This window comes from Falco biarmicus, chromosome 4 (assembly GCF_023638135.1).
Source record: "Falco biarmicus isolate bFalBia1 chromosome 4, bFalBia1.pri, whole genome shotgun sequence".
In the NCBI taxonomy this organism is placed as follows: domain Eukaryota; kingdom Metazoa; phylum Chordata; class Aves; order Falconiformes; family Falconidae; genus Falco; species Falco biarmicus.
This window is the reverse complement of record NC_079291.1, coordinates 3,047,649-3,073,777: the sequence shown is the minus strand read 5'-3', so window position 1 is coordinate 3,073,777 and position 26,129 is coordinate 3,047,649. Positions and strand designations below refer to the sequence as shown.

The window sequence follows — 26,129 nt, the reverse complement described above, 5'->3', positions numbered from 1 at the left end:
TGCAGCTGAGCTATAGCTGACCTGTGTCCTGCCATTCTGGATTTGTGGAGCTGTTTCTCAGGTCATACCAGGTCCTATCTCTGGCTTGCTGCCCCAGAGAGTGTGAATGCATATGGAGAGTCTTTCTATCTACTTCAGTGGGCTCTGGGTCAGGGCTGTGAAGTATCTCACGGTCTTAAAATTTCCTCATGGTCAACATTTTAAGCATGTGCGTAATGCTGCACTGGACTTAGAGGTCCTTCACTGCACGGAGAGTTAGAAGCAAAAGTAGCAATCCTATGACTAGTCTGTTGCTGTAAAGGTCAGTGAAAGGATTTAATACCAAAGGATATATGTATTTTTTGGTGGTGCATACAGGTGATTTTCATTAGCACTGGAATAGCATGTTCAGAGAGGTAAGACAAAGACAATGTAAACAATGAAGCCATCAAATGCAATATGGATATTATGCACCGCATTCCCCTTCCAGTGCAAAGTACAGCACCCTTGTGTTTTCAATGTAATGCTCTTTGAAAGAATGAGTTCAGAGGTCATCTGACATTAGCTCTGACGAACTGTATTGCCATAAAAGGGATCATCCACGTCACAGAGAAGCAGGCTCAGAAAGAATCCAAGAGACTAAATTTGAATGCTTGCCTGATTTTTATCCTGACAAAATGTTTTTACCTTTTGGACATGGTGTTTGTTTATTCTGTCTGGTGTGCTCCTATATTCTTGGGTTTTGATAAACCTCCAGCATGGGATAGTGAGAATTTAATGTTTCACTTCTTTTCCCTGAGGTCACAAGTGAGGGAGCAATAACATTTCTAGGCAGAAATGAATTTCTTTAAAAGGGGACCTAGTTAACCTATTGCAAATTATTATTTCTAATAGCTGCCTTGGTGCAATTCCATGAGTTTTGCATCTGTGTGCTGTTTGATATAGGAGTGGAGGATTGAGCAAATATAAAATATTAGCACTGCATCATTAGTACTTAAGGCAAAATAAAACTTACTGTGGGGGAAGGGACTAGAAGAGAAAATAGGGCAGTGTGCTGGATTTTCTCATGTAATTGTGCTATTTGGTATTTACTTGCCCTGGGTGAGAGTTCATAAAAAAAGTGAAAGGGACAAAGAATTTGTGTCTTTATGCATGTAAGATTACTAGCAAGGGTATTTGTATGGTGACTGCCCTTACATCCATTGATGTTCATGTTGCTGTCTTAGCCAATTTTCACCCTCTCAAAAGTGGAAAAAGGTTTCCTTTCCTATTAAATTTGCAGAAAGATGACAAAATTATGTCGAGATTTGTAGTTTTTTCTGTTTTGTCTACTGTAAAAGTTTTCTCCTTTGTTGACAAACATAAGCAATAGATGCTGTATTTGCACCTAAGTTCTGTTCAGCAATACTTAAAGTAGTTTTGCTGCTGTGCTTGATGCTTATTGTTAATTGATTATTTTCTGTACTGTGGAGAAAAACTACACTTATGGCATTTTCCTTCATTTGCAACTGCACTTTTTTTCTTTGCCTGAGAAAATGTGACTGATGATGCCTATCTTTGCTTGAATGCTGCACTGTGATCTACAGAGATTGCAAAACTGAATTACTTTTACCAATTTGATTTGTTTTTCAAGTTTTTAATATTCACCAAAACATGCCAGAGCACATAAAATTGGATGTAGGGTTTGGTCTGAAGAGCTCAGAAGGAGCACACAGGTGCTGCTTGCCCAGTGTGCAGCATATTTAAACTCAGGCCTGTTCTAAGTGATACTTCTATAAACCAGACCTTTTGAAAAGTAGAATTGTCTTTAAAACAACCACATGGCTCTACATAATAAACTGTGGTAGGGTTCAGTACTTTTATTAGCTAACTAAATGTTTGCTGTGTTGAGGAAATACTTTTGGAACACACACCTGAGTTTATAACAAAATTCATTCTGTATTTCTGCCATGTGAAAAGGAGGCACAGCTTGGGGGTGGGTAGCAGAATGTGAAAGGAACCTTTTCCAGTTGCTTGAAAAGGAGTTTGAAGTTTATTTTTTGAGTGAAGTGGTTAGTTGAGGAGGGAGCTTTGCAAGTTCTGAGCTAGACAGGTTTTCCTATTGGTTTACTGAACCTGAAAGAGACACTGATTTATAGGAAACGTGTCTTGCAAGTTCCAGTTCTTGGCTTTCACTAGATACAAATGTCATAACATGCACTTCTTACTAAATAAGACCACCATCTGCAAGCATACCCCTGTGGAATTCCTTAGGCATCCTACAGAAAAATGTACTTTTGTGTACATCTTCCTTTAAAAGAAAGCTTTATCTCCAGAAGCATCACTTAATCATTTTGCTAAAAACCTCCCTGTTCTTTGTAAAATTCATGAAATAGAAAACAAAATCTGAATAAACGATAACCTGCTGAGCCCCTGACGTTCACTGTTGTAAATGAAGCTCTAACTTTGTTTTTTATCTCCAACAGACAAACAACAGAAAGGTGAATTTGCCTTAGAGGGCTACACCATCAGAATGAATAATAGCCTTCGAAAGGATGCAAAGAAAGATTGCTGTTTTGAAATCTCTGCTCCTGATAAGCGCATTTATCAGGTTGGACTCTTTTTATGTTGACTTGAAATTAAATTGATAAAGCCGTTACAATTCCAGTTACTGAATTAACATTTCAGTAAAACAACTTTCACTGACATCTTAATGAAAAAAGGAAACACTTGCTTGCTTATATCATATATTCATATATTAGGGAAAAAAATCTGATTTGAAATATGTATGTATGTCCTCAAATATCTTGTTGGACAAGAGCAAGGAAATCTATCATCTTTATCTACTGGTCATTTCAATGTTAGCATTTTAATAGCTATTGTATAGTATGTCTGTGATTTCTTGGATGAATTAAATAATACAAAAAAAAGTTGAAATTTATACCGGTGTTGAATACATATTGTATTGGTCATGGCTTTGGAAGGAAAATCTACGTAAAGGCACATATCAGCTTTGCAATTCAGAGACCTATCAGCTAGACATCAATATGGAATGTAAGTTTAATAAGTTTTAAATATCTGAGATTGCAGTTGAAAGCCAGTTAATTAAGCTGTCAGGTAGTGTGTTGGAGTCTGACAAGAACATTTTTAAGAAAACTGTACCCAGCAGTCTAAAGAAATTCATGGGTGTCTTCTAATTGTCAAGGGCAAATTTTGTTCGTCAGTTCTGGCTTTGACATTGATGAAGAGAAGCAGCTTTTTTCTGCACAGCTGCCAGCTGCTGATCAGAGTTTCAAATCCATCATCCTCTCCTTCAATTACGTAAATTTGTCAAAATTAGCTGTACATTATAAGAAGCATCCTTGCAAGAAAAGTACCATAAGACATGAAAAGAATTACTAATGTTTTTTTGAGGAAGTGATGAGAATGCTACAGTCCCTTTTTTTTATTGCTAATGAAATTGTAGTTGTGTTTTTGTCATTACTGCTAGTAGTTATTAATAAACATTTAACAGTTTACAGCTGCCACTCCCAAAGAAGCAGAGGAATGGGTACAGCAAGTCAAATTTGTGATTCAAGGTAAGTCGGCCCGTAAAGCTGTAGCCTTTATTGCCAATACTGCTTAGTGATGGTGATTCGGTCCATTAATGTATCTGTCACGTTTGTATATGTAATATTCTTACTTGTCCATGTTTTGAATAGCGAGTCCTGGTTTTCAGTCACGTTGTAGCTTTTATATGACCTTTCTCCTTTTGTAAGATTTCTGTTTTTCTCCAACAATAGTATTTAGCTTGAAAGTTTTCTCATATGAACATTGTAAGAAAATTAGCAGAGTATACTGTAAGCACCAGCTTATAAAAGAATTGTGTTTTCATTTTGCATGAATTTCTGCTTAGGCATTCTTTTCTTGTAAATGTTAACTTTTTAAACTGCTGTTATGTAGATATGGAATCTAATACTATTCCTGAGGAGGAGGAGGAGGAATATGATGATGTTGGACAAGTGAACAGTGAACCAATAGATGATAGCATTTATGAAGAAGTTAAAGGTATTTTTGAAATTTTTTACTTCGTGACTTGTGATGGTTTTATCTTCTCTATTTCTAGTTAACTCTGAGTGGCTGAAAGTAAGTGTGTAAAGTAACCCGATGAATAAGATACTTCCACATTTCCAGTTCTGCTATGACATTGAAAAAAAAAAAAAGTCTTCAACCAGGTCCAAGTGAGAACAATACAGTTTTCTTTAGCAGGGGTATCAAAATATTGCAGAATGTGTAAAAGCGGTCTCAGGGGACTTTGAGTTCGTTAACATTCTCTGGTATGCAATTTTTTTAAATTAAAAAATTGGCTTGCCTTACAGCCTTTTCCACCAACTTGCCCACCATTTTTTTCTTTATTCATTTTGTCATTTGTATTAAGCAGAAGTTCACTATCACTCCATATGTTATCAGCTGCTGCCTAATACATGGTACTAATAATCCTGCAAGAAAGCAATGGTTTGGTTTGAAGGGGCTCTGGAGATGCATTGTGAATAAAGCAACAGGAGTATTGACGTTCTTTTGTTTCATATCTTCCAGCATGATGTTGATTATACAGAAACCTTTACTTTCTGATGTGGTCAAATGATTATGCCTGTAGATGTCCAAGACTATCTATCCGGTGGCAAAACGAAGTAAAAAGAGCTTGGCAAAAGCTCTTAGAGTTGATCATAGACATTCAAGTTTTAGGTGAAAGGTGGTCGGTTTTGGTTATATTTTAAGAAGCTACGAAAAAAATCAGAATTCAGTTGCCATTAGCTAAGAAACGGTGTTTTGAAGTGGTATGACAATTGATAATCACTTTGTACGTTCTGCACGTCTTGCTGTTTGGAGCAGTGCAATTGTCAGCAATATCTTGAGAGGAAATAGTCATGTCATGTGATGCTGACTAACTTTCTGTATCTTTTATTAAAATTTCATTATAAATTAGAATTATTTTATGAATATTCTGACCATTGGAGAAAAGAACATTTTCTAGTGTGTCTTGGTTTTCATTTTAAGGTCATTTCCGTGAACCAAGGGAGCAGAGGGCATGAGTGGCTGGTGAAACTGATTATTGTAGAATTGTAGCTGCGCTCAATTCTTTAAGCACCTTTTTTTCTTTTTTTTTCCATTGCTTTGAATTGTGCTTAGACTATATCAGCACAGAATACATGTTCTGCTGAAATGGGGTGTTGTGTGTCATGCATGCTCAAAAACTCTTCTGCAGTGAATATAAAAGCTCCATTACAGGGCTTAATCTTACAGCTAGAGGATACAGCCAAACCTTGTTCCAGTGCTTGTTGGATGCTGAGGCTCTTATAGGTGGTGATCTTGGATGCTTGCTTATGCTTTTGTTAAAGAAGCTCTAGCTGTATCCTGGGGTAAATTACTCTTTCCTGAACTTATCTTACCTGTTCATTTGAATCTCAAACAATAAGTAGATCTGGAGCAATAACACGTACAATGTTGGTAGAGGGACAGTACTTAGTATATGCTTTGAGTTCTTTGCTTCGAGCTCTGTCTTCAGAGAATTGCTGCCTTGGTATGATTCTGCACGAATTTAGAGTATTTTCACTTAGATCCCATTTTTATGTCTTTTTTAGGAACTGTTGTCTCCTAATGTAGCTAATAAATCTGAAATGTAACAGAACAGCTGTTACAAAGAAAGGATAGTTCTTCTGTTATTCAAGAAATATAGTTTCAATTTTTAGTTAAATGAATTTCTTTCACCATGATCTTGGAATGGTGCTTCATTTTCATGTTACCAAGTAGGGATTATCTTTATCTCATGCTTTCTCCATCTTGTCTGTTACTGTCTGTTGTAAACTTTTCAGAAAGGACCATCTTACCTTGTGCAGTGGAGCTCTTAATTTTGTCTGTGATGTGTTGGCATAATTAAGCAAAAATAAAGCATAAATTTGCGATACATTTTAGGTGATTAAAGTGTCTGTTTCTCTTCCATAAGTGTGCTTTAATAGTAATTTGCTTAAATGGAATTAGAAACTTATGGCTTTGATGCCTTAGAGCAGTCCTCCTTTCTTAATACGTAGCATATTGGAGTGTTAGGTGAAATGCTAGTTGACAAACCTTGCAGGAGCAGGCCTAATTTGGTTCTTGTATAGCTGTTCATCTAAACTGGATGGTAAAAGGGCATACTCCAGTTTGGTCTCATCTGCCTTAATTAGGCCCGATTGGTTGCATTTAATTCCAGTTGGCTGTCCTTTCTATTTTCCCAGGTAAGTGAATTACTCTTTCTTCCTTTCATGATCAAAGGGTGGAGCATCATTATCCTTGCTGTTATCTGACTTAATAATATAGAACAAATAAGGAATTCTGAATGCCAGTTAAGAGAACAGAAAAAGAGTTACTTGTACAGCCACAAAGCTATGTTAAACTCTGGAATGCAGAAAGCAAATATATTTAGATCACTGTGAAGAGGGAGAAGAAATTAATTCTAACTTTGTTTTTATTCTCAAAGCATCTTCATGTTAGAGGCTTCTGATCCTCTGTTTCTGCAGATGCACTAGCTTTATACATATTGAATTTCAGGTACGCAGCTCATTGTATCTTGTTATTATTTATTTGGCTATAATTTTCAATTTCTTAAGTAAGTAAAATTTTGCATTTCTGTGGTTCTGTGGTGTTTTTTATATCAACGTTTCAGTAACAAATGAAACCAGTTCATGATGCAGTCCATTTGGTAATATTTGGTTTGGTATTTGAATAAAGAGTGTTTGAAAGAAAAAAAAGGATATGGAAATCTTTGGACACTTTTGAAAACTGGGATTTTTTGAGAACTGTTGCAGTAATCAGGACTGACTGATGCTGTATTCTCCAGCTATCTCATTGCTTAGCTATTTTTTTTTCCACCAACTTGTGGCAGGAGACAGTGTAGATGAATTTTCCAGGCAGGAATTGGATAGCTTCAAACCAGTATTCAGAATGGTCACAGTCTATTAGCCTATTAAAAGCACAGATTTCAGTGGCATTCAATTTGTCTGCTGGCAGGAGGAGTGCGTTGATAGTTGGAGGGGGTACAAAGAGAGGTGGGAAAACTAATCTTTTGATCTGTTAAGTCACTTTCTTCTTTAATAGCATGTACAAATTCCTATTTACCATAGAAGCATCATTTTCCTGGTTTTCAGTATTAGCCAGTGTTTTACTGTGGTTATTCAAGTAGAGTAAAAAATGCCAGAACTGCCAAAGATTTCCCAACTTGTAAAACCTTCCTTGCAAGATTGTTCAGGAAGAGAAACCTTTATACTGTCTTCAACAAACAAAGCTTTTGTCTTTTTGTTTTTTAATAAAAGCACGGAGGAAAACTTTGTTAAGCAAAATGAAAAATATTGTAAAGGCAGGCCCCTTTTTGCTTAATCAGATATTTATTTTCTGCCTTGGTACACATTATATAATTTGCAGTCCGCAGCTGGATATTTTAAGGTGTGACATAAAATAACTTGTAAAACTGTAGTATTAAATAACTGTGTATGTAGAACTACCTAGATGCATAGTGTTTCTAGCTTAGTGGTGTTTTAAGCAGAAGACTTGTCCTTGTCACAAGAGTGAACACTTGTGGCTTTAAAGATGATGCCATCTGTTACAGCCCTTGACTGATTGTTTTTTTTTTCCTTCTTCTTTTATTAAGTCAGGGTTTGAGACATAATTTTTAAGGGCCTTCAGTATGATCTTCTGCGGTTTCACATCTGTATGGAGCACATACCCAAAACTGCAATGCTAACTACTGCCTGTCACCTTGATCCTTTCTACAACCTCAACAGTTTGTGTACTGTCTACAACACTCCCGTACAACAGGAGGAAGGAGATGTTAATCCGAGCTAACATACTTATCTTAATTTTCACTCTTGTGTTATCTTTTTTTCTTCTGTTCTCTTTCTGCTCACAAACTTGCATTCTAGCGGTAGTGTCCATGGTGTACAGTATAGTTGCCATGAAAATGCTTCCAAAGGTAAGGTCTGATTCTTACTTTGGTGGTGCTTTTTTGGTGCATGGAGATGATAAAATGCCCTTAAAGAATGGGTAAGGTTGGATCTCTTCTCAGCCTGTCCATAACACAGAGAACTTCTGAGTGAGCAGGAGGGAAGGATGGCGGAATTCAGTGTTGTGGTGATCTCTGGTCAGGGGAACTGGTGTGGAGAATTGACCTAGCCAAGAACTCACTCGAATCAGTTCTTAGTTTACTAAGTAGATTAAACCTGAGGGTTGATTCAATCTCAGGTTGGGACATGGGTCATGGGAAGCCTGCTTTTGTTTTGATTCCTGCTTTCAGTCCTCTACCAAACAGTTTGGTCAAGCCCAGGTATCTGGCCGATTAATTCTGTTTTGCAGTGTACTGGAAGCAGAGCTAGGGAAACTGTAACTGAAACAAAGCTCAGGAAAAGGTAAATGGCTTATTTTATGCAGTAGCAAGCGTGCTATGCAAAGAAATGCTTTTTAATTTGTTTACTCAGTTTAAACAAAGTCTTTTAAATAGTTTTACAATTATATTGATATTTCAGAGCTTATTTCTGACATTGAGTGTTGAGGTAGGAAATGATCATCCTGTCTCTATCTGATGGTTGTCTCTTTAAGCAGCTTTGTCGCTTTCATTTTTTTGAACAGTTAATCTCTGCAGTTAAGCAGCATAACTTAATATCCTCCTCATCTCCTCTTGCTACTGGATTGCTTGAGCTCTGAAGAAGCAAACTTGTTTTTTGATGATGTACTCTTTTCATGAGCATGGAGGGAGGAAAAAAAGAATGTGACCTCATTTACCTGTTCTTGGGAAGGAGGAAGTTATGATTATGTAGTAGAGCTTGAGTGTAAGTTTGATCTGTCATTCACAAACACCACAGCAAATATTTGTGTTCTTAAAATGTGTCAGATGTATTGACTTCTTGGCACTAGAAGTGAAGATTTCACAGCACTGTGTTAATGAAAATGCCTTTTCAGGACACCTTTGCTTATTTTAGAGTTTTCAATATGTCACAGTCAGGGTCTGTGGGCACAACAAACATTTGGTGTCAAGCAGTCCCAGTTGTGAATTACAGCTGTATCATCAAGTTTCTAAAACCAGTAAGCTAAAATGAAGAAACTGTTAATTGGTTGTTGTAAACCTGAGCAGTAGGTTTAAGTCAGCAGAGACAGGGGTGGTTATGGAATCTGAGACGTTACCTATGATCATTGCTGTTAAGTCAGTATATCATGTATCCTGGTATATTGTCCAAATTCCTCCCAGCATCTGTTGTTTGCTTCAAGTAGTTATGGAATTCTTTACTTCTGGTGCACAGAAGTTCTATATAATGCTGGTGTGCCATCAGCTTTTTTTTTTGTGGGGTTTTTTTTCCACAGAAAGAATTCTAAATGCTTTTAATTTGTAAATGCAGTGATTTCAAAATATAAAGTGTAAGCAGGGAAGTAGGGTCTAGAGTATTTGAAGCTGAAAAGACTGGATGTAACATAAACATTTTTGAGGGCAGTACTAAAGATGAGTTTCCAAAATAATTGCTGAAAGTGTTTCAAATAATTTCAATTAAAACATCTTTAAGATTCAAGAACACAGCAAGGGATTTTTTTTCCTTTTAAAGCATTGAACATTCTTCAAAACCATTTTTTCAAAGATTGGATCTCAGTGTTGTTAAGAAATTAATATTTTTCACTTGTTTAGCCATTGTGTTATTTTGGAATATGGAGTATTTTTGGTCATATCTTGCTCATAGGTAGAGTACCAGAATAAGGAGAAGGGGGTGCTATGGGACTTACTCAGTTTGCTTTAAATAAAAAATAATTCAAATAATACAAGAGCAGTGAAAAGCAAATGTAAGCTACATTTTGGTGTCAGGGAATAGTAAAGATTTTTTTTGCTGTCCAAGATGTGTGATTTTTGTTTTCTTGATCACTGGGATTTGGGGTCTGCTAAGTGTCTTTGACTACAGGCCAGACATGGAAATAATTGAAAAACAATCTCTTTCAGCTGTATATTGCTACATCCCAACTGCTATGATGAAATGGAGCTGTGTCTGAATTCTCTGTTACTCTGCGTTTTGAGGCAGTATGCTTATGGGATTTATATATACTTTGGAGCATCCTTCAGCTAGTACTAAATGCTCTCGAGACGTGAGTTATGAATTCAGACAATTTTTTGTATTTAAAGGCATTGCATCCAGAAGGTGGTTAGGAACTTGATACTTGGACCTCAGCTTTTGTTTGCCACAAGGGCTTGGGCTTTAATTTCAATTAATGCAATCCTACAGCTAAAGAGGGAACCTTTTCTTTCTGTTGATGTTAGGTATCAGTGATGGAAGAGGAGGTAAGTTTCTGGTGTAGCTGGAAAGAATGAGAAGTCCATTGAGTGGGAAGTGGTAAATCTTCAGGAGGAAAAATTAGGTTCATAGGCTCTTCAGTGTTTCTTGTGAAGTTAATACGAAGTGGTGGCCTGTGAACATCAGGTGGCCCATAGCTGTCAGGAAGCCTACTGTCTATGATGCAGTTCAACCCCTGCTCCCCAATCACACACTCATTCAAAAATGTGCAAGCAAGGAGGACAATAAAAATTAATAATAACTAAGTATTCATATTTAGTCTGATTTGCGTGACTATATTCGCTGATTGGACTTGGAGTGGGATTGTCTGCTGAGAAATAGTCGTAGAAGAGTATTCTTTAGTAATGCACTTCTGCCGCAGCAAATTTGGTCATCCGTGAGATTCAAAGCGGTTAATTACAATATTTACAGTAAATGGAAAATGTGTGCTATTAAGTTTAGGTATTTATTCTCCTCTCTTTGAACTGCTTGCAAGACTTCATCGTTTTCAGATGTTTTGAATGTCATAGTTTTCATAGAGTTTACAAGTGGAGAAAATAGGAGTGGCCTTCCCGAATTCCTGGTCAAGTGTTACAACAAACTGAAAGAGTTCATGTTGGAAAGGCTGTGTTTATCAAAGTTTTGGATTTGCAAAGGCTGAATTTTGTTTCTGTATTTCAGAGAGCAAAAAATAACAAAAATACCCTAAAGCCCAGTCAGACAAAAAAGCCCCAAGAAACCAAACAAACCCCCCAATAAAGAAGGAATAGATTTTTAAGTCTGCATAGTCCATTGGCATTTTGAAGCTTACTTGCTTAAAATTAGAAGACATAATTTAATAGCTAAACAGGAAGCATTTTTAAATAATGCATTTTTATGTTTAAAGAACTCTTTCAAAAACTAATTAGCACTCAACTCATTGAAAGAGAATTTACTTATTGAAATAAGAAATATCTTACTGCAAGTACTGATCAGTCATTTTTGTACTATTTTCTGTGCCACCAGCACTAAACAACGTTTGACACTATTGATTTGTAAAACCAGTCTGATGTGAACAGTATGTGACAGAAGTTGTTTGTTATTAAGAGATAGAATCCTGTCTCAGAAAGGCTTGTCATCCTGGTGAGACAAAATCGCACAAAGTAATTTTACTTGTATCATAGTTTTTTCAGTGTTGACTCTGTTGCTGACAGCTGGCTTCATGTTAAATGTGAACAAAGCTCTGTTTATGCATGCATGTCTTCAATGGGTTATGGACCCAAAGTTCATTCTCTTGAAAGCAAAGTAGTTTTCTTTGGTAGCACTGTTTTTATCTAATTAAGAAGCAGTGCAATAATTCTAATGCAAAACATTCAGAAGAAATGTCTTGGTATGTGAGATAGTTTATTAACCATAAATGTGAGGAATTGCTGTGGTTTAGCAAGTTCAAAGCAAAATGTCAATTGTATTATGTATATTTATGAAAACAGAAATGTTGGGCTTGCTCTACTGCTTGGCTATAACAGTGATGAATACTATATAGATAGATCAAGGAACCTTTACTTTTTGAATTTGTGACAAATGACTGCATATCAGGCTATTAAAACCGTTAGGTAGAGGTTTTTTAAGAAACAAGAGCAACCAGAGGTTACATGGTGCCTCAGGCTATCGCTTCTCAACTTTTCTGGTTTCCACAAGGTACCTATTAAAGAACCATATTTTATACAACTCGATTCTCAAATAAGACCCAACAAGGTGGGCTTTAAAGGCCGAATTAATCACTCTGTTACTGTGGATACAAATTCCTTATTTGAATTTTTCAGCCTTTAGAAACACATCAGTGTAAATCCTTCTGTATATGTCTTTTCCTCTCAGTGTACTTTTTATCAGCTACTCAGTTTCCTACCCACTGTCATCAAAAATGGAGAAATTAGCCAAGCAAAACACCTGGCTTCATGAATTTTGCTGGCCGTATGCATGTGTACCTGATTTGCTTGCGTGTTAGTGTACTGTGTTTGCGATTGATGTTATGTTTAGATTACACACATACAAGGAAGGCAACACAGGAGAAGATGCCTCTTTCCTTGTCTTTACTGCTGCTCCCTGGACTGGCTTAGGGGTCTTTGAAAGAAGCAGGTTATTTGCTTCTAAGAAAAGAAAACGGTCAGCAGGGTACAGCTCCCGGACCCCACAGTGGACCAGGCAGGGAGGGCAAGATGCAGCAGTCTGCTGTGCCCTAGAGCAGAGAGAGGGATGCTCCAGGGAACTGCAGGGTGCACGTACACAGCTCAGCTTCAGCAGTGAACGGAGGAGCGTTTTCTTAAGAAGCCAGAAGAGACCGAGCAAAGTGTTGTGTTGTGTTTTGTTTTGGCAAGCCAGTGAGACATGGATTAGACAGCAAGGTGGGAGGAAAATTTTCTCATCCAGATAGGGGATGGTTGGCGCAAGAGCTGTTTAGTTTCAGTAATTTTTTTGAAGTCTACTTTTTCCTAGCAGATCTTGATTTTTCTCTACCTAAAAACTCTTGAGTTTGTGTTCTAATGGAAAATAGCTTAAGATCTTGGGAACGTTCAATATCCTTAAGGAAGAGGTTCCAGTACTTCCATCTTTGGTTTGTGGAAGGGTTTTGTTTTAGCAGGCTGTAACAATTATTCTGTCCTTGGATCTTGAAGACAACTGCGAGTAAAACTGGGAATTAAAGGAAGGAATTGCATTTTCATAACAAAGCACTGTCTACAGGAAAACCCGTGGATCCTAGCATGAGGGTCATCCTTCCATTGTTCCAAAAGAAATTAACTGAAGTTATACTTGCCTCCATGCCCGTTTCAAATTTATTTCCTTAAGAAGTAAGGCATCTCCATTACTAAATGTTGAACAGTGGTTTCAGATAATTCAGTAAACAAAAGTTCAAGATGGGTATGATTTTGTCATAATCTCCATATGGGTCATAAGACCCAATTGCTGGTTAAAGCGCCTAGCTCAGGCCTCCAAATGGTGGCCCTTACAGCCTAACTGGGACTGTGTTGTGTCTCTGGCCTGAGAGCTGGGTAATCCAAAGTATCAGCTGTGAGAGAATTCAAGTAATCTGGGACTCTGGGGCCCCTGGGTTTTTCTGGGATCCAGCTGCATGCCAATCCCACAGTAACATGGTGAGCTGCCTGGGGTGCAGTTGTCATCTCCTGCTTATGAACTACTTCCAGATCCCTGCTGCCCTACCTCGTCTGCCTGGGGTGCATCGTGGTACGTGGCATGTAGGGCTAGTAAGGTCTGACATCCAGAGCTGCTGGTCCCATTCTGGACCTAATAAGGTATGAGAATGGGGGAATGGGGCAGCGTTTGTAGAAATCAATGTGGGAACATTACCCAAAATGTGGTACGTGGAAAGAGTTTGTATTGGAGCTATAATTTTCTGCTTATTTCTGATTTAACATGATTTTTGTTTACTAGTGAATTGTTACAAGAATATTTTTACAATTTATTTCACCCTTTAAGCTGGAGAAAAGATTGCGCATAGTTGACATAATTCGATTTGATGCATGGGCCATAAACAGTGAAAAGAGGCAGTGGGGTGGGTATGTTACTTTTCATGAAAATACCCAAAGGGTGAAAACTGCTGAATTTTTTTTTGTCAATGTGCAGTTAATGATCAACGCAGAGAATGCAAAAATGTCTTGGTAGAACATTTGTAAAGGAGTTAAGAGAAGCATCTGGGAGCCAGACTTTTCTTGTGGAAACATGCCAACGACTGTATTGTGTTTCCTTTTACTGAAGTGAGCTATGCTGAAATGCCTTGTCTTCTGTCCCTGTTTTGAGTAAGTTAATTTCTAGAATCAGACTATAAATTTGAATACTTTAGCCCTGCGGATTATTAAAGGATATTATGTGGTTTAAATAAGATGCTTTCTTTATGAATTCTATGTATGTAAATATTATGTCAAGTCACATTTGTCACAATTAGGGATATGTAGTTTTCATAAATGGCTTTTAAATTTAAATCTTGCTGCTGATCAACGAGTATGAGAAACTTTACTTGACACTTTTTCTAGCTATCATATAAATTTAAGCTTGAGAAATATAACCCCTGTACATAGTTGTCAAATAACACTGTAGTACAGAGTTATACAGTGTAGATCAGTTAATTGAATATTTGATTGCTAGATGTATGTACATAGAGAACTATTTATATTTTCTATGTAGATTTTAATAGCCACCACATTTATTAAAATGTTTTGCTAAAATAATAAGGTTTATAAAATGTCATGTTGAACACTTAAACTATTTACATAACTAAGAGCTGTTACGGGTTGAGAGAACAAACAAATTTATTTTAGTTACAGTGAGTTCACATAAATCTTTATTATGTTTATATATAAAGAATGCACTTCTGTGCATGCCACACGTATTTAGGCAAGCAGTCTGTAGCACAAATTCCTGTGAACCTACAATAAAACCATGGAATCAGCTTTAAAATTGTTTGGTTTGTCTGTTAGAACTACTAATTTGCATTCTGTCCACAAATTGCAACTACTTTTTTGGGAGGGTGAGGGGAGACAGAGGAGGGAGCATTTTTCATTAAGCAGCTAAATAATTAGATGAGCATGTAGAAACATTAAACCCCAGAAGCTTTCCTTTACATTGTTGAGGCCTGTTAAGAGGAATATTTAAAAATATTTTATTCTTTCTTTAAGTGTTTGAATATGGTTGTAGGTAAGATGCCTGTTGCCTCCATTTTGTATGCCAAATTTGAAGATTTAGGAACATTTTTAGAAGTGGAGCCAAAATTATGCTTTTGTTGGAAGCTAACGTGAAACTTTACCTTCAGAGATGCTTCTGTTCAGGTGTGGAAGTTGTTATCTAATCTCTTGATCAAAAAGTATAGGTAACATTTAAATAAGTGCCAATCAAACTTAAGGAATTTGTAAAGAGCTGGATTCTGAAGTCACTTACAAGATTTTCACCTTGTTTGATGGCTCATCAAAGAATTTTTTGTTTTCTGAGTTTAATATATTCTGACTCGTTTATTTAGCATATAGGATTAGACAATTCTGAGAGACCTGATTTCTGAAAACAAATCTCTGAAACAGTGATATTAATTGTAAATACAAAATGTCTGTGAATATAAATATGGGAAAAGAATGAATGAGTTTCTGGAAGTGAATCTCCCTGTGATTTCTTTTAATTCTTCATTATAATTATTGTGTGCATATCCATGATTGAACTTGTTTGTGATGACCTTTATCTTTTCTCTTGAGAAGAATTACTATTACCACGTCTGTCTTCATGAGAAAATAAAAAGGTCAGTGCAAACCCCATCTCTTATTTCTATGCAGTGCATATTGCACTTGGGCATATTTGTATTGAATTTTATTAATAATACTTAGATCCAAAGCATTATTTCCAAATAAATTTTAGTATTCCAAAATAAAAATTCTAAATGGTCTTTCCCAGTATGTACTTACGCTTTTCCTGCCTTTTTTTACCTCCTCTCCTCCCAGGCTTGCTATTGGTGTGACCAAGATTTTACATACTTCTATTTTTTCTAATCCTGTCAGACTAGCTAATTGTTTTCCTCCTTTAATGTTAAATTGATAACCTGTTAATTCTTTTGCATCTGTGTTTGTCTAAGAAGAAAAAGAGAATGTAGAGAATGTAAAGTTGTTGCTTTTTTTTTAATTGGAGGTTTTAAATTATTTGTCGTTTGGAAGACTAGTGCTAGGAACTGCACAACTACGTTGATGCAGCTGTCACTCAGAACATGACTGAGGATTGCTTCTTTGCAAGGAGAGCTTCTTAGCAAGGAGTGCTCTAAATCTGAATATATTCATAACTAAAACCAGGAATTGCCTTGTACCCCCGTGGATTGTTCAGTTGTCCTAATGAAAATGTTCTGTTCTGTCATTCAGGTGACTGAGCATGGTTTTCCTCCCATTGTGATACTTTGCTCTTAAAGCCAGAAGGGCCTTGTGAAGGCCTGGAAGCAGCACCTTTCACACTAGCAACGTCTGTGTTTGGTAAATGAACAAAATTAATCTTTGTATGAGTTGGCTGTGACTACAGAATGGAGCAAGGGCAGGAAAGCAAGATTACTGGGACACTTGGTTCTGGGGAAAGGAAAGAAAAAGAGGAAAGGTGCTAACAGATATTTGGGTCTTAAGAAGTAGGAAAGGCAAATATGAAAAGCATGCTCCTACATTTCCTGAAAACTTGGTGAAATTATGCCCGGTAGAGTGAGAAGATCCACTTTGGGAAAACTGTGGACAACCTTGCCAGCAATGCTCGATTCTCTGTCTTGTGTGAGGGTAACTGTTTTTCCTCCAAGGACAGAGCTGTGTTCTTTGATCACTTAGTCTTCATACTTCCTGCCCTAAAACATTATAAAAAATACTTTCTGCTAGAAAAATATTTTAGTGCTTGTTTTTTCCAGTAAACTTGTGAGAAGTCACATAGTATCTTCCTGCTTTTAAAAACAGGGATTTTTCATCCATTGCCCAGGTATGGTTCATGTGGATGCACAATAATATAGGAGAAATGCAGTGTCTTCTTCACAGATGTATTTAGAAAGAAATTTTTTTCTCAAACAGTTCTCCAGACTTGCTCATTTCTCTCTGCTACTTCACTTGGTTATTACTCTTCATAGCAATAGTTATACGATCCAAACAACATTCTTCTGCACAAGACTAGAAAATTGCAGCCTTGAAGTGTGTTTTGTATTTGTTCCTAGTGAGACTGGGATGTTTTTGGTTTACTTTACTCTTTAGTTTAGCAAATGCTGTAACTCCAAAATAGGAAGGGAATGTTATATCTGGTTTTTGGTTTTGATTAAGCCAAACCATAACATATGCTTAGATTCACTGGGTGGTGTCACAGGAAGGTTGCTTTAAGAGAGAATTTTTATTCTGCAGAAAACAGCTAAGTGACTTTCCAGGACTCCAATATCACTTCCTCTCCTTCTCACCTCCTTTTCCTACAGCATTGATCCTGAGTTAATTTATGACAATATCTTCTAATCTCTTCTGTGAGGATGAGGTGGTAACTTTTACAAGGTCTTCTCAATAGGAGACAGTGCTTCACTTTTAGCTGAGATGGCTGGTTTGATTATTCAGATTGTGTACACAATTGGGAGTATCGGTGGTGCACAGTAGCGCCTTTTCAAGATACAAGGAGTGCGACTGAGGAAAAAAAAAAGTGCAGGATTTCTCAAGGAATCCAGGAAACCTCACATCTGGAGACTTGGCAATATGTGGACAAAACTGAGTCATTTGAGCTAATCCTGTTCTGTAAAGTCATTAGCTTCAGCTGTCTCATACGTGAACTGTTAAAATGCACAGACCCTTATAAACTGCTGCTGAATAGCTTAGCATGGAGTACCAAAAGAAGCCAAATGCTGTTTCCTAGAAACTTGATCTAACTTTCAGAGTTAGAGCAGGGTGCTGGACTAAGCAATTTCCACTGGTCCCTTCTATCTTAAAGTATTTCATGATTCTAGCTTTTCCACTTTCTACAGCCAGTCCTATTTATCTGAGGCCATTGGGAGGTCAGTACAGTCAGAGTGGTGCGTATACTCAACTTCATTTACGCTAGAATTTAAATAATGTTTGTTTTCAAAAGCTCCTTAGAACTTGTGCAAAAAGTGTTAGTTGAAGGTCCCATCCAGTTTAGCTGGTAGTATATTTGAATGAAACCTTTTACCTCTGTCTTGGAATCAGACTTGGATCATGTGTGTTGAAAGGAGTTGGGGCTAGGAGTTGACATGGGCTGTTCTCAACTGAAATTAAAGTGTTAATATTGTTCATTAAAATGTATCTTTATACATTCATAGCCTGCATATCTCTTTCTGTGTTCTGTTGGAATACAATTCTGTATTACTTGTTTCCCATCGTATTTCTGAGGACAGTGGTGACTGTTTATTCAGATGCAGCTGCTGCTTCTGCTCATATTTTGATGTCATCTCATCTGTAATACCAGGTTTAGCTTGTCTGGATGACATGTTTCTGTCTCTGTCTCTTCTGCTTGTTGTGGAAATTGTTTTTTTCACTCAAGCTTGTCATGCAGGAATAAGACTTTTCTGTTTGAGATGTTGGGTGGGAGCTAGCTTGACCCGTGGAAGCAGGAATGAAATAAGAATTGTCATATGCCTATGTGGGATTAGGTCAATTCATAAAATTATAAATCTGGGAGAGAAAAGGTCTTGACTCTTTCCACAGCAAGCATTTATTCACACTTAAAAGTTCTTGTTTACATTTGAACAGAGTCATTCTTTGGTAGCAAAAAAAACAGTGTGGAGGAGTGAAGCTTTTGTATCTTTTACTTTTTCTTGCGCAAAACAGTATAGACCCATGATGTTAAGTGTCAGTAGAGGAGTTCTTGTACACACCTTTTTGTCTGCATGCGTCTGTCATCTCTGCTGAGTACAAAGTAAAGATGCTGTGATATATTTTTAAATTGACTGTTTAATAATACAAGTATTTTTGTGGGGGTCTGTCTTACAAGACTTGTTTGTATGCTTATAACCTTCTGACACCACAGTGAAATTTCAAATGAAAATATATTGATGTGCATTACAAGCGTGTGATTGCTTGTATCATTATGCACTGCAGTATTTTTTATCTAAACTGATCAAAACATCTTCCAATGATTTTTCTAACAATATGTGATTGGAATAACAACTTCACATGTTGTAGAGTTCCATGCTGCAGCCGAAAGGCATATAAATACAAGCTGCTTATTTGCAAGAAGCTTCCAGATTTGCAATATGATTGCTATGGAAACCACACAATGAAAACCTTATAACCATCTGTGTTGTTTGGTAGATTTTGCTGCATAGCTGAGCTGTTTTTGTTTACTGTTATTCAAGTGTTGAATAGAATATGTTAACCCACAACCTGGGATTATCTAAGAATAAACTAGTATTGTGCAGTGACACTGTGTCAGAGACTAGAAGACAGTAGAATATCAATTAATATTGGCATTAAGTTAGAGTCTAATGTAAAAAGATGGTTAAATAGTGTATTAGTAGAGGAAACTGCTAAGTTTATTCATATTTATCATGGAGATGCTACATTCCATTGAAGGAATGCACTGTTCAAGCCAAAGGCTTATCTGTTTTATACTCAAGTAGTCTGATTCCCCAACCCCTCCTCCCCACCTCCCTTTAAGAAAAAGAAATTGAAAGGAAAAAAAAAATCAATGTATTAATGTAAAAAAACTCAGCTAGTGTAGAATTCATTGTTCGCTTCTTATACTGTATGGATGGTAGAATCATGTATGATGAGGTGATTTTTTTGTTGTTTTTTCTTCAGACTGCAAATTAAATAAATTATTTTCAACAGCTTTCATGAACTAACTGAAAAAACCCGTAACAAATATAGCTAGTTCCTCGGTGCATTGTCACCACAAGAATTCTGTAAGGTTGGGTTTTTTTGCCATTAGAGTCTCTGAGTACCAGCAGAGTATGGAACATAACCTGTATCTCAAGGGTTCTTTGGATTTACAGCTCTAGAAGTGTTCACTGGCTTGATTAGTGATGATTAGTCTCATTTTGACAGTGAGAAGGTGGAAAAGAGTATTTTCTCGCTGCAGTAGTAGTGATGGTGTGAAGAAGAGATAGAGACGAAACATTGTACTAAATTATTTAGAAGGTCCGTGTGATTCCTCTTACACATTGTCTTAATAATATGGAAGGACTTCTGTATTTTTTTAATCTTAATTTTTCATCTTTTGACTGTATTCCATGTTGCAAGACAAATTTTAGTATGTTGCATCTGACTACGGCCATAATTCCTGGGGTAACTGAGGTTGCTGTGTTTAAAGAACATCTCCTGCACATAGTTGTTGCTTCATGACATAATACCAGAAAACACTGGTAAGAATCATAGGTTCTTTTTTACCACCCTAAGCCAAGCCTGTTACATCTGCTCCACTGTGAGCATGATTGCATTAGCAAGTACATCTGCTCCACTGTGAGCATGATTGCATTAGCAAATAGTGTGGACCATTTAGAACAGATTCATAAGGCACAAGTTTGTGCCGAGGACCTGATGTTCGTGCTGTGCATGTTTCAGAAGAGGTTTCCTATGGAGTCACTTTAGTCTGGTTCCACGGACTGAATCCCCGTTAGCAGCTGGACCGTGTTCAGTGTGCTTTGGGAGTGAGTATTCCAGTCTAATTGCACCTGAAAGTTTGTCCTCTCTGTGACAACTCTGTAGTATAAAGCAAAATGGGGTAAGTGGGGATGGTTGGGATCCAAACCAGTATGCTAATATGGGCAGCCTTTGTTCGAATCTGGGACCTTTTCAGTATTCAAGGAGCCTTGGTTCAGTCATCTTCTCATCATCAGGTATGGATCTGGTGAACTCTTGTTTCTAGGAAGTAAGTTTTTCAGGAAAGGCAATGCAGATGTCTAAATTTTTCCATGAAACCACAATACAATCTACATGTATTCAACTGTACCTTATGAAAAAAATCTCTTCAGTCCTCCTCTGCTGTTTTACTTCAGTTGAAATCTCCTCTACTCAAGTCATTCCTCAGTTTAAGCTATTTTGATGACCATGATAGTTGATACAGTTAAAATCCACCGTACATTTCACACACCAACTGATGTAAGTCCAAACATTCAGTAATGTGAAATATCAACATTTAATATATATATAAATTTTATTTCATATATATAAAATGTTATTTTATATAATAAACATGTAAATAAATAATAATATATCATGCTATGTGTGTTGGATGAAACTGGGTTGTTCTGTGAAAAAAGGACAATTCTAGAAAATGTGACTGTGAGTGGTCTCATAGTGGTAGGGAAGCCACAGAATGACAGTGCCTCCTAGTGCTCCTCACGGCACATGGGGACAATATTTTTGCCATTTATGCTCCAGTTGTGAGTGCTCAAAATAAACAAATGAGTGTACTTGGAAACACGCGACGAGAGTTATGCCAAGTGGGGGAAAACACATAACTGCATCTGAATGCAGTAAATAGTGTTTTGTGTTGTATTGCAGCTTCAGATTTTCCCTGTTCTATTGTTTTGGGGTTTTTTTCCCCCTCTGTCCCCCCCGCCCCGTCCCCCCCCAGGCTTAAATAATAGTTTACATTCACCTCGACCGCATTTTTAGCTAGTCAAGAGTCAGAGAGCAAAAACTCCTGCTGGCTTAGTAGGGCAGCATTTCAAAGCTCTTTGTAAAGTGAATCTCATGATATAATGGTAATATTTGTAGGACTGCGTATATAGGTTAGCAGCACTTATACATACTCATTTCAACAGGTCTACTCTTGTGCTTTAAACATCTGCTTTAATGTTTGCAGGAACAGTCTTGTGGATACATTAAATTTTTACAAGGCTAAAAAACCTTTGAACTGTTGATATAAAATTCATTCTTTGACAAAGTAGATAGGCAATTACATATAAGTTGTACAATAAGGAACATTTTAAAAGCTGTGAGTTCTGTATCTGTTGTCTGTCATTAATAAAATATCAAAATTAATTGCTGAAATGTGTGCCTTAAAAATAAGCATGAATGTCTGGATATGTGATGAGTAGCAAAGCCAAATAATTTATATGTATTGAAAGTCCAGTTGTTGTTTAAGAAGTGAGTTTATCGATGTACTGTTTCCTCCTTCAGTACAGCAGCTTTGTCAGTTTTCATATACTATAAAGACCAAGATAAATCCGTTTCTACTTCCTTATGAACCTAAAGAAAGAACAGAGCTAAAAAACCTCAAAGTTTGTTCCCTTTTTTTGCCTCATCAACCGAATTGTTGACTGAGGTGTGAGGAGCAGATCCTATGTCCCTGTACTGAGTGGAGTGTGGATTTACTTCAGTGAGGGTGGGGCGAGAGGGGGTCCCCTGTCTGTGCTGGACAAGGACTATGGAGCACATCTTTCAAAACTGCCTGTGGGGATTTTGGAGTGTTCCAAGCCTGCTAGCCAGAAAACATGCAGCAGAGCTGATCGCTGCCAGGTTTTTTTCTTTTCTTGTCTCCTAAACTTGCACTAAGTTATTTGATAGAGTCTGGCTTGTTTAAAACCGTGGCTAGGAGCACTGACCGCATGGCAGCTGTAGTGGCCGTGTTCCCATCGTGCAGGTGTCCAGTTAGGGTCTCTGTATAACAGTGCTGACGGTAAGATGTCCTCTGCCTTCTCTGCATACCTCTCTTAAGAACGTCAGAATTCTAGCATGGGCTGGGGGTACTTTTTCAATCCTCAGTTTCCTTTATCCTGGCAAGAAATGTATGGAGCAGAATAGGACCCAGCAGAACTGCAGCTCTGTGTTACCGCATTCAGAGCAGATTGAAAAGGGAAACAGATGTTCACAATTGAGATTTTGAAAGAAAGCTCTTGGAGCATTTGGATGGGTGGGGGAAACCGCAGAAATAACAATGTTCCAACTTCTGTACAAATGCAAAATAGTAAACAGGGCATACAATTCTGGAAATGTAGAGCGTGGCTTTCAGACTAATGTGGGCTGTAATTCCTGTCAGCCAGCTGAGGTGTCCCTTCAGAGTTTCATTTGCAGTTATGTGTTTTGCAGAAGAACGTGTTCCCTCAAAGGCTGAAGTGCCAAGAAGACTGAGCCAGGAGAAAGTTACCACTGTTTCAGGTAATTAAAATCTTTCCTTTTTATTTTCTGTATGCGCTATTTTTACCTTTATTTTCTTGTCTCTTCCCTTTGCTGTTTTAAAATAATGTTTTTATAGCTCGGCAAAGCTGTCTTTTTCACCTGGGTATTTGATGGCAGCAGAACTGCTTAGCGCCACTTAGGATGCATGAAAACCACTTGAGAAGGATTTATAAAGTAAGCCAATTTATACAAGGTATTCCTTCCTGAATTACTTTGTAATGACTCAATTAGCTTTCATTTCTGCACAAAGGAGATTTAGTTGCATAAATTAGCTTATCATCATTGAGGAAGTGTCACTGCTAAAGGACAGTTTATAGATACAACATGCAGTTGCTGTCAAACCTATAAGAATGTAATATAGACATCTGTGTATACTTTGTGCTTGAGCAGAACAGACTTCTGCCATTCAGAGACTAACAGGGGACAACAAGTTGCCCAAGGGACCGACAATGTAGACGTCTCTGAAAAGGTCAACTTGACACAGGCTCTGACAATCGACCCAAAGCTCTGTCTTCTTTGATAAAAATCAGATAAACTTAAGACCACTAATTGATCTGCAGCCTGTTTAAATGTTGGCCATGCATATCTTCATTGCATATGATTACCACAGAAAGCAAATGAATTGGGTAAGAAATGCCAGAGTCCGGTGACAGCAGCATAAAAATTGGAAAAGGACACAAATACCCAGAAAGGCAGTGAAGGATATTCTCTCAGCTTTAGCTTGGCAAACTGCCCTCGTGCTAATTATTTCTGGGACTGGAAATATAACTGCATACACCATGTAAAGTCACATGGCCAGACAACTTTTCTTGACAGAAGGGTATTTCCAGTTATGGTTAAAAACAAGATATATTTGTGCTTCAAGGGCACAGACCTTTAGATAAACTATGGGTGATTTGACATGGCAAGCAGAGAAGACTTGCTTCTTATCAGACCTTACACCTTTCTGAGATCTGCTGCATTGTAACTGTGACCTGCACTGACATGCAATCTGCCTCTCCTTCCACCACCGTACGTAATACACATAATTCTTTCAGAGCTGTCAAGGAAAGGGTGGGCAAGAAGAGTTCCTTTAGGAAGTAGCTCTGCAGTGCTCTTCCTGTTGCAACATGTGGGGAGGAAACAGAGGCCTGATTTCCTGACCCATACAGGAAAGCAGGAACAGGTTGCTGTGAGGAGTTTTGGGTTGCTTTTCTTGGAAAGGAAACAAGAGCCAAGTCATTCAACGCTGTTAATATTGTGCTCTGCTAAAAACATGTGTAAAACAACATGACTCATTACAGCCTTAATATTTAGTACTCATTTAGACATTACTGTAATTATGAGTGTGTTGTCGTAATGGAGCGTGGGGTCAATCCAATTATAAAGTTGCCAACAGCTTATTTTTTTTTCAGTAGTGTATCTTCTTGAAGATCTAAATAGTCATACTTTTGAAAACTCAAAACCTTAGCACCTTCATTTCTGAAAAGTTTTGACTGCTATGAGAGCAGCCTTATCAGTCTTACTAGTATTTGTGTAATGTCCTTGAAAGTACCATAACAGTTCTCCCCAGATATCAGATTAATTTCAAGCAATAATTTTCTGATCTGATCTTATTGTGTTAACTCTTCAACACTGAATTAACGCTCTTTGACTTTTGGGGCTGAATTGACATGGGTATTTGTAATAATTGCATCATAAATACCTAACCTGACTCAAGAATATTTTGTGATTTTCCACACGAACAGTGCATACATTCTTAAATTTAATATATTGCCTAGCTTTACTAAACCTGAATTTCACAGAAAGTATTCTGGAAGTTGTCTGTAAGCTCAGCCTGATAAGTGCAAAAAACCTTTCTTTTTTCCTACTCTTTTCTTGCCTTAACTTAGCTCTACTCCAGTTAATGTGCAGACTTGAGTTCTTTTTATTCCTTCAGTCTTGATGCTGACTGTAGCTGCTGGATAGCTTTAGATTATATGTTAGTGACCTAACTATTTAAAAACACCAAAACATTGAAGAGTTTCATTTATATAATATAACTTGCTGGGTCTTTTTTGCTACCACTATCTGCCTATTATCATTTCCACAATCATTGTTTCAGCAAGTGTCATGTTCTGTGCTGTCTCAGTGTAAATTCCTTGATTTTAGAATAAGTAAGGAACAGCAGGAGAAGACAAGTGAGAAAGATTATACTGGACAGATTGGGCTAGATTAGATGTTGAGTCCAAATAAATACACTGCAGTTATTTTGCCCTTATTTCATAATTTTTATGGCGTGTGGGACAAAGGGCAAGTAAGTAAGTAACAGGCATTCTCTGCAGTTTAAGACATCACCAGAACAAACAAATAACTGTTCTTCAACAGGTTATATCTCATCTGGGCATGGAGACCCAACACTGGAGGTCGAAATCACTTGTGTAAGACAGAATCATTCCAATAGCTTTAATATTGAACTTCATCTGTCTCCATCTTTAAGCCTTCAGTATGGTAAATACTGAGCACATAATCACCGAAAGGGGACGCAGTTCACCTCTTTCAAGTATTTTTAAGTAGTCCAGACTAGTAGTCTTCAAATCTGACACTATCAACTTTTATGGAATCTGATTAAGAGTCAAGGAATATAAATCAGAATGGCAAGCTGTTTAATATACTGGGCAGTGGATCACAGTGGTGAAAGGAAAACATACACACACGTTCCTTCATTCCACAAGCAATGCATGAACAGATAATATTAACTATGAGTTCTAAGTCACTGTCATAGTAGAGTTTGTTAACTTAGATGCCATCAGTGTTAAAGTGGAAGATCAGTGGAGATCAGGCACAGTCACATTTATTCTAATTTTTTTAGTAGTACATTTCCATACTTGGGCTGTAATTCCGATGTTTGTTTTGGTCAATTCTTTCAGGATTGTGCTCAGAAATGGCAAGCGCCAAAATTGTGACAAGGTAGGGGGCAGGAATGGAACAGCCTGCAGTTAGATTGGCTTAGGCTGCAATTGGACAACACACTTAAATCCCTCTGAAATACGTACTCGTAATCTGTTTTGGCAGGTTTTGTTTTTTTTCTGTCTATTGAGGCTGTTACAATATTCTTATAATTTTTTCCCATGAGTAATCCACGGGCATTGATAAGTTTTAAACAATCTACAATATTTGAAGTGCATGCTTGAGTGATATACTTGTCAGATTTTTAAATTTTATTTTTTTTTTTTTTTTTACTTGAACTGTTCACCTTCCTTTCTTCAAGCATGTATTGTCAGGTGTGGGTATT

The 26,129-nt window shown here is 37.3% G+C and overlaps 1 protein-coding gene across 1 annotated transcript in view; it reads left to right on the top strand.

The window, feature by feature from the left end:
* Window positions 1-26,129, top strand: part of SKAP2 (src kinase associated phosphoprotein 2) — a 116,859-nt gene that overhangs the window by 77,185 nt on the left and 13,545 nt on the right. The window contains exons 7-10 of the mRNA XM_056334872.1: window positions 2,445-2,569; window positions 3,473-3,536; window positions 3,901-4,005; window positions 22,787-22,855. Of these exons, the coding sequence (XP_056190847.1) occupies window positions 2,445-2,569; window positions 3,473-3,536; window positions 3,901-4,005; window positions 22,787-22,855 (363 nt within the window). The remainder of the gene's footprint in view (window positions 1-2,444; window positions 2,570-3,472; window positions 3,537-3,900; window positions 4,006-22,786; window positions 22,856-26,129) is intronic.